The sequence below is a fragment of the Zootermopsis nevadensis genome, unplaced genomic scaffold (assembly GCF_977971745.1).
Source record: "Zootermopsis nevadensis isolate Lab colony 2312 unplaced genomic scaffold, Znev_1.0 Znev_ptg000030l, whole genome shotgun sequence".
Taxonomy (NCBI): domain Eukaryota; kingdom Metazoa; phylum Arthropoda; class Insecta; order Blattodea; family Termopsidae; genus Zootermopsis; species Zootermopsis nevadensis.
In genome coordinates this window covers 16,268,288-16,277,963 of record NW_028259162.1, presented here as the reverse complement: position 1 = coordinate 16,277,963, position 9,676 = coordinate 16,268,288, and the positions used below count along the sequence as shown (strand labels likewise).

Genomic DNA, 9,676 nt, shown 5'->3' with positions numbered 1-9,676 from the left:
AGAAAATTTGACAGTAAAATGCTGGTATTGGCTATACTGGGAGTTGTCACATCTTCCACAAATTAAAAAAATTAAGTCCCCCATCCGAGGGTGTTTCATTTCTGAATGATGTTACTGTTTCTTAAATGTTTGAAACCACATCGGCTTTTGAGTAAGAGACACGTGAAATTTTTGGCATTATGTATAGGAGCCTTCAATTTGTGACGTGCCGTTGATATTTATCAGCGCAAATATTCCAAGGACTAACTCCAAGCACAAATGGTGAGATGGAAATCTTACATTAGTATACATTTTCGTGAGAGGAATCAAAACATACAACAGACAAGCGGGAAGAAATGCTTGTCTGCCTGATGACGATTGCCTCATGCTCTGTTCCAAATTCCAGGAGTGTTTCCGATCAAATATCAGTCTTATTTATCAACTTCTTCATAATTATTGTGACGGACACTAACACTTCAATAATGTTTTGGCAAATTTACCTTCTTTCCTACACGAAAGTAAACTAACACTCATATTTGGTCCAGTGACAGAGTCTAGCTCTATCTATGGGACCCAACTGAATGGGTACCTCTCTCCTGAAGACGGAGACAGAACCAGCCTCCGAAACGTCGTGATTTTAAAGAACAGACGATGGAAAAGTCCTGACAATGAATAATTAAAAGTCATATTTGGGCATGATAAATATTTAAAAATTCATTATTAGGCACAGAACCATTGAGGGAGGCGAGGTGGCACAATATAGGGCTGGACTGGAATGACTGCTTACAGCTCTGAAAACTGGGCGTACAAACTCCTAGGTTTTCAGGTGTTACCAGTAATTGGAAGTACAGATAATTTCACGTCTTTCACTGAACCTAAAGCACAGCATTTTGCACCTACACTATTATGACATGGTATGACAAGACATGAACTTCTAAATGATCTTGAAAATTCTGCTGCATTACAAAAGATTCACTTTAATAGAAATTTGTAAGCGATGTATGTACATTTCTGTGATCAATTTTAAGCCCACAACTGATTACCTGTTAACCTAAACCGGTTTCCCAAACCATTAAGCTCAACCCATTGTCACTACATATGCATTTACCTACAAATAAGAACACTTGTTTTTGACAGACTGGAATAATTCAAAATAAGGTACAAAATGATGATAAAGTTTCTCATTCCATAACATAAACTGAACATCGCAATCGAAGAAACAGCAATCCTGTTTCTTATTCTGGAGGTCCCTGGTACAAATCGCTGCCTGAAAACTCGTTATCCTGAATATGGGTTTCTATGGATTACCTCAGTCTCTCCACACAAATTCCACGAAAATATCTTACATTAGTGTCAAATTATATGCCCAACAACTGTTAGTAGTGAAAGGTAGTATATTTATAGGCCAAACGCGTTTCGACACCAAAGGGGGTCATCTTCATTGGTCAATCAAAGAGTAGCACAAAATGTTACACTACCAGAATACTTCTAAAACTGCATAGAAAAATAGAGTTAAAAATCCAGTTATAACTTGTGTACAGATCGGAGTATTCCCAATTGCTATGAAACAATGCGGTTATTGGATGTAAAACTATTTTAAAACATGATTAAAATTAAAATTGGTACAAGTCAGACATTTGAAGAAATAAAAGTCACTGCAGACCTTAGTATATTACCCACATTTGTTGTATTGATGTTGATTTCTTACCTTGCCCAGTGGGTTGTGTGGAGGACGTCTAACTTATGAAAGCCTAAACACCCAGTAATTTAACTGTATGTCTCTACTCATCCTTCAAAGCTGATAAGTCAATGCCGATAGCTACTGACAAACCATGGCAATCACAGTAAAACTTCTTTTAATGACGATGATGATTGTCACTAGAATGACAATTACCAAGAGTTCATTTTTCTAACTCGTATGGTCACCGTAACCTAACACTATTCAATCATTTTCAAATTAATGGTAAGAAAGATCTTAGGTGGAAAACGTACTCAGTTTATTTTTCGTGTTTTTGAGCTACGCACAGATAATTGATTAAATTCTGCTTTAAAAAGCATATTTACCCAAAATTTTAAGTGGACCAAACGTCTCAAACTACACTCTTCTTCCAAGTAAACTAGACTAATTTTTAAGTATCTATTTTCATTAGTTGTGACTGATATAATGACAAAGCATACTGATCTTGGTTTATAAATAACAAATAACATGTATCTGTTGTACCGTCTTGCATACTACCACATCCTTTCCAGTTCATTATTCCCCGTCGCCCTCTCATTCGACGCTACATAAACTGAGCTACTGAAAAAGCGTTGTTGAATTAACTATAAATTCCTGAGTAGTTTGCAAAACTCTCCAGGAACTGCAGAGTTGTCACAACTTCATTTGGAAGATCATGCCCTTTCCCAATGTTACTGCTGTACAAGGAACAATATTTCATTACAAATCAACTTGTGTTTGCAACTGTTTTGTATACTGTTATTTCCACTTGCATAGTTCAGTTGCTAACATTACTATGGAATGGATAACTGAGTTTTAGATTCCTGGTGGAAGGCAGGAAGTTATCTCCTCACCAACACATCCAGACCAAGTTTTGGATCAAACCAGTTTTCCATAAAATTAACTTCATAGTCCGAGAACCACGATGGGATGCCCGGTACGAGATTCAATATTTTGCTGCAAGAGAAAGGTTAATTCTTATATTTGTCATAAAAAATGTACTTCATAAACTTGCATTCATGATTAATGTTATAATGCTTCTCAAAGTTGCCATAAGTGGCCTGGTCAATGTCTGATTTGCATGGAAATCTCTTGACGTAGGTCATGCATGAGATAAGGAAGATGGTCAATGTCAAACGTAGTATGCTTTCAGCTTCTGGAACCATCCCTTCTCTGTTCCTTACATTCAGTTGCTGTCCAGCACAACCTTGCTTTGTTAAAGATTGTGGTCATGTTTGCAAATGCATTTTGTTCCTCTGCCAAAGGTTTCAAGCACGTATGCCTACTTTACTCCCGTGAACACAGACAGTCATCTGTTAACTGTGAACTAATTTTTACAGAAATGTGTTCAAAGGAAAATTATGTTCACAGGGAACACATACATCAGATCTCATTTCACATGAAAAATACTTACCAACAGAGTTCTTCATCATTTATATGTTTATCATACTGAAAGGGCTTCTCACCGACAATCATTTCAAACGAAATAACTCCAATACTCCACCAGTCCACTTCCTGCAACAATTAAAATTACATGTAATAGCTACAATCAGACATTTTCATTTCATCACACACTTATACATTTTCCATAAATTAAAAATTTGTGGTTAGAATGAACTGGTTGTTTATTTCTTACCTCCAGGTTAATATGGAACATTCCTAGGTGCATTTTCGTAAGGTTTTCTTGGAGTGCTCAGTCAGAACATTGTAAAAACACTTTATTAAACACTGTTTACAACTGACATTATACAGCTATACTATCATTTATTTTACATAAATGACATCAGCTGTCAAGTCAGGAAAATTATCAAATGCCATTAAAACCCGTTCATTGATTCTCAAAATGCTACACAAGTGGACAGACAAACATGGCAAAGCAAATAGGAGCACTTTTCTATTGTTTTGTGAAGAAAGCAACTACAGATGTACTACATTTGTTTCATATCTTCTGAACTGCTGTGACTCCATCAATACTGTTCACTGCAACAAGTTTTCGCAAATATTCTCTTTATTTCAGTTCAAGATCTGCTTATACACAGTGTGCACATGAAATGTATGCCATTTTAATGCTTGTGAACCGAGAGGCAGGAGAATATGAAATAAATTCATTTGAGAAGGTTATAAGAACAAGTTTATATTCGTGCTGCTTTATTTTCCATATCTTTGCACAAGATGCACTAGACACACAGTTGTTAAAATAGCATCTTACACAGTGAAATTCCTCATGCCTATTTTGGAAGAAGAGTGTCCTGTTGACATGCTGTTTCAGCAAGACAGAATTCCTCCATATTTTCACAAGGAACTGACTGACGTCCTAAATCGCAAGTCTTCAGAGAATTTTATTGGCAAGGGTAGGCCTAGGACTTGGCCATGTTGTATGCATGACCTTCCATCCCTTAAAGGATTCTTTTGGGGGTACAACAGGATGCTGTGCATGTGCCAACAGTGGCTTCCACTTTTCCAGAACTTGGTAGAAAAATTGGCTACAGTCACCCTCCGCTTCCTTATAGTGAATACATTTACGTTATCTGTCAGGCCACTCACAGCGCCCTCATCGAGCATGTGAAATGTAGGTCATAGAAATTTGATCAATTAAACTATTCAAACTCATTTAGTTCTCATTACCACGCCATTTAGTTGGTGAGCATGGAGCTGTGTGGTAAGGGATATTAAGTATTTCCATGGCCTTGAAGCATGAAGTTTGTGACAGCTATTGCATTATTCTTTCTGTTTTTGGCTGTACTGTGACATAATTAGACACTTCAAGCTACTTTGAAGCTGAGTCACATAAGAAACAAAGTCTAAACAACACTTATCTCAAATTTCAGTGCCTGGCTAGTACTTGGCTTTCAAATTCCATTATATGACAAATATATATGTGAAGTGAAGTGTCTTAGCCTCGAAGTGATGAAGTGACTTTAGTTCTTTGGGATAAAAGTATCATGTACTGAGGTCTGACTTTATATTTGAGGTTACTCTAAAGTATTGTGATTACTTAATGGATGTGTGTTTTTGAAATGTGTGTGTGTTTTTGTATTGTGTGTCCATGTAAGGTGTGGATGTTTTTGTAGTGGTGGATGTCTAGTTATGTGTGTAGGGTGTTCTATGCAGTGTACTTGTTTATATTGTATGTATTTTGTTGTAATTATGTAGTGTAAGGACCACTGCCACCAGGTGCAAACCCAACTGCAGTAAATAAATAATAATAATCATGTCAGATGGCCGGCAGCTGACTGCACCACATTCAGAAGAATGGTTCGGTCTCCTGTCACGTATACATAAAACTAAGAGCTAATTATCATATTGTTAATGGACAAGAAACTTACATAGCTGTAGCCTTTGCCGACGATCATCTCTGGCACCATATAAAAGCTTGTGCCACACTGTGTATACTCACGATCACCCTGATGATGGAAACAACACTTTGAGTAATGTGACAGGAATCTCAGACACAAAAGAACTAGAAAGTGTCTGGTAACAGAAAAGAAAAATGATTATGTCTAAAAGTGGAAATCACAATTGGACCAAGTCCTGAGCTACTTCCATTCACCTCCTACCATCAGAATGCATTTCTGTAACATCCCTCTTAATGCTATGCATCTTTTCCTTAATAACTTCTAAAGATGCCATTTTCAAAGGGATTTTCCTATCAATATTTTACAGCATTTATTCTCTTCCTACATGTCCCACCCATTGTAAGTAATATCCTTAACTGTGTTAATATTACCTCCTCAAATTCACAGGGTTTGTGACATCTTTTAGTTACACTAACTAAACCAAAACTGTGAAAATGTGTGGTCAAATTTCAGGCACCTGAAGCCTAGGTCTCATACTTTGACTTCCCTCAAATAAAGGGCACTGCCTGATGGACAGCAATCCACATAGCGCTTACATTTATAGTCTATGTGTCCTTGTATGCACACTGAACAAAAGATAAGGTGGATATAATATTTACCTCTTTAGAGCCGACAAACTGTTTGCATGAGCCATAATCTGCAACAGCAATGCAGCCTTGAAGATCTAGCAATATATTTTCTGGTTTTAGGTCTCGGTGTATGACTCTAAGCTGAAAGAAACAAATTAACAAATAAATACCTAGCACAGAGGGGATAAAATATGATATATCTTGCATTCTTATTGTGGTAATGAGATGCAGTTTCAGTATTTTGCTTTTTGGCTACATATCATCTGAACTAAACTGTCATATTTATTGTTGTTATTGATTAAATTAAATAACACTAACCCTATCAAATCTGAACTGTAGATGTTGCTTCAACCGTGAATGTGAGTGAGGATCTACCATTTTGCTTATGTGCATGGGGCTGGCATGAAGGTGTTTCAGATGCTAGGAAAGCCTCCAGCTTTACCACAACTCCCGTCCAATTTAATTTACTTTCATAATTACTATTGTACACTAGTCTGAGTAAGAATTCTACAATTTCATTTTACATTTTGCTGATATGATAAGAGATAAGAATACAGTACATTGGCATTGTTCTGCACTTTACACAAAATATGTACAGAAAGAGACACATTACAATTTAGCACTTATGAAGGAAATGAGTACAAAGAGAACAAGAAACTAACAATAATGAAACAGAACCTATTAGCGCATGGTTTGTCATTAATCCCACATGCAAATATAAGAACTCATCTAAGTCAGAGGAGGATGCTCTCCAGAATATTCAATTGTTTGCTCAACTTTGATGTTATTAATGTTTAGTTATCAGGTCTCGTGCATCCAGGGATGATAACACTCCTGTTCGTGCAACCAGATTGGCCTCCACATCGGATCTTCCTTTGAAGATTGTATCTCTCGACAGGGAGCTCATCTTGCCAGCATTTAAGGACCCTGAATCGCTCAGTGTACAACTGGAGACGGTTCGGCTGAATGGTGTTAGCACCCATAATTTGGTTGAAAATCTGGTCCAGATGGTCCTAAAGCTTTCTGAAGATGTTCAGCAACTTCGGAAGGACAATGACCATCTAAAATTTCATCTTAACAAAATTACTTGTGGGGGTACAACCTCCCTAGTTCCTACATCTGTTAGGTCATTGCCCCCAGCAGCAAAGTCCTACAGTGAAGTGGCTGCCGCCCGTTTGCCTGATCATCATTTTGTGTCTGCTGGTGTTACTGACATCAGCACCGTTTCTGTTAAGTCCAATGCCAGGAAGAATGCAGATGTTGCTGTTCCTGTTACTTCCGGTGATGGATTTATGACAGTCGTCGGCAAAAAGAAGAAGGCATTGTCTGGGAAAGAAGCCCCCACCAATAGGAGGGTTGAACTTCCTGAGTCGGCCAATTCTTCGGCTAACTCTTCCAAGAAAGTGAGGCCCATAATGATTGGAGTGAGGAGCTCTTCTTCGCTGGCTGTCATAGCAAAAAGGGTGAGAATGAAGTCGCTGTTCGTCTCTCGTTTCTCCCCGGACGTCACTTCCGCAGATATAGAAGACTCGCTTACCTGCACCAGGTTAAAGACAAAATTTAACTCGTATGCGTCATTCCACATTTCAGTCGTGGAGGATGACTTCCATCTTGTAAACAATATCGGTGTCTGGCCTAGTGGGTGTTTAATTGCTCCGTATTTTGGTCGTCTTAATCCTGACCAAATTTATTCCCCCACCCCCCGACTCTTTCATCTCGTCCGTCCTCCCCTGGTGCAGAGGTTTCAGTTTTAGGGGTTGCACCTTCAGTTCAATTAGGTGCAAATGCCATTTCTCAGGAACCTCTGGGGGATGGGGCTACTTCACTCAGTTAAATGGCTCGCACCGGTGATGTCAACACGGGTGGTTTTTCCATGTCTACTAGAAAACAGCATTTCAATTCTTTAGACATTTATTACCAACACGTCAGAGGTCTCAGAACCAAGCAACTCGAATTCTACGATAGCGTCTGGTCCTCTGGTTATAGTATCTTATGTTTAACTGAGACATGGCTAAAAGACTCGTGTTACGATCACAATCTATTTCCGGACGGTTACACTGTTTTCCATTCTGACAGAATATGTACAAATAAGACGCGTGGAGGTGGAGTGTTAATAGCTTTATCTCCCGGAGTACGTGCCTGTAAACGCAGGCACGACTTAGAATCCTTTGAAGAATGTGTATGGGTTGAAATCCCCACTTTTGATGGTCTAAATCTACTCATTGGCAACCATTACTTTCCGCCTGATGCTAAACCTGAAGTTGTTGCTAATTATTTTCGATTTCTAGAAAACAATTTGGACACACAAAATTTTCGGGTTATTCTCATGGGTGATTGTCACACTTCTTCACATTTTATAATAGTATAATTTACTTAATTGATTCATGTTATTTTTACAAATATCCTAATGTAGTTAGTAGTAATTTTTAGTGTATTTATTTTTCCGTATCAATGTATTTTATATATTGCTTGTTTTACCTTTTATGTTTTATTGTGTTTGTGAGTTTATCTCTGTGCTGTATCTGTAATTGGCCATCAGGCTGTTGATACAGCACACAAATAATAAAGAATTGAATTGAATTGAATTATATGTTTTTGTTCAGATGATGAACCTGTTAAATCTTCCAAACATCTATCCCTGCTTCAATAGTAATGTTTATAGACTTGACTCTGAGACTTCACAGTAAGGTAAAATGGAAATGTCAGTATCCAGGGGGACATTAGACTATTAAAATAATTCTCTTGCTTAGTTTCTCAATTTAATGCAGGGAAAGGGGGGGAGGCTCTTGTAGAGGAGTGGCACAGATAGAGGCCTTCAGGGAAGGTGAGAACTACAGAACCGCAGCTAATGTGATACAAAACTTTCTGGATTCAAATGCCAAACATCCATCAACCAAATGTCTTTAATGAATGAAAAGACTTCCAGAAATTAGATAATGATGGTCTATTAGGGTAGAATATGTACCATGGTACCAAAGTTTATGAGTTGAGAAAGTCCTAGTTGACAAATTCTTCACTGTGAGTGGTTGATGCTAATGGTGTTAAAGGCTAGCCACTGGACAGCTGTTTCTTACCACGAGGTATTAGCTGCGATAATAAACAAAATGCAGACAAGACTGGTGAAAGACACATAGCTACCAATATGGTGCCTAGTGTGGTCTGTGTCCACACTCCTGCTAATGATCTGGTGGTTGTTCTCTGGCACAACCCAAGTTACCACAGTTTTCGGAGAGTACAGATTGCCTAATGGAAGCATGCAACCACATATTATTATGCTAAAAGTGAATAACATAAAAGTTCCTTTGCAACCAATTATTGTTTAGAAGAAAACTTTTGTTAACTACATACACATGACAATGCTAATCAAATGTGCCCCTATTAAACCTGAAAGAATTATCCATAAGAAATAAGCTACAATTACATAATAATTGCTACTATGCTTTGTTAGTACTTCAGACTTTTCCCACAGAAATTATAAATGATTGGTATGTGGTGAATAAATGACATATTGAATGAAACCAAAAAATTATGTAGCCACACAATCAATCAAGTAATTTCAGGCTTTATACTACCGTATTATACATTTTATTGCAGAGAACTGAAGTGCGAATGTTTACCTACCTTATGCAAATACTCCACAGCGTCAATGATTTCTGCCAGGTATAATCTTGCTTCACCAACTGAAAACATTCCTCCCCACTCCAGCAACAGATGGAGCAGGTCACCACCTGCATAATATTCTGGAACAATAATAACGAAACTTAGTTACCATAAGGACAATTACTGCTACCAGAGGACAGTAGAAACTACTGTGTTGTACATTCAGTTAGAAAACAGTGTTTCTGCCAAATGACGCTCTGGACAATAATGAAAACTAAAATATAGTTCACAAAGTGACAATGGTATATTCCACAAGTAACAAGTCATGTTGTTCATCTGTTTGCAAAACAATACCCGCAGCACAATTGGAACCCTTCACACAATGTTTTCAGAGAAGATAAATATTACCCTACCCTTCTTCCTATGGTTACTATGTACCCTTACCACTACTCTGT

At 37.7% G+C, this 9,676-nt stretch overlaps 2 protein-coding genes across 4 annotated transcripts in view; both read left to right on the top strand.

Moving 5' to 3' along the window:
- The window catches only part of LOC147872172 (ribosomal protein S6 kinase beta-like), a 353,544-nt gene that overhangs the window by 258,327 nt on the left and 85,541 nt on the right, over window positions 1–9,676 (top strand). The window lies entirely within an intron of this gene.
- Window positions 52–8,206, top strand: LOC147872174 (uncharacterized). 3 transcript variants are annotated; one of them, XM_087358472.1, is made up of 3 exons: window positions 52–261; window positions 2,517–2,633; window positions 6,420–8,206. In XM_087358472.1, exons 2-3 carry the CDS (start codon window positions 2,627–2,629, stop codon window positions 7,373–7,375), a joined length of 963 nt encoding a protein of 320 aa, XP_087214598.1. In that variant the 5' UTR covers window positions 52–261; window positions 2,517–2,626; the 3' UTR covers window positions 7,376–8,206. The 3 variants fall into 3 exon arrangements, with proteins under 3 accessions (XP_087214598.1, XP_087214596.1, XP_087214597.1); XM_087358470.1 differs by having other exon boundaries at window positions 2,517–2,666; XM_087358471.1 differs by having other exon boundaries at window positions 2,511–2,666.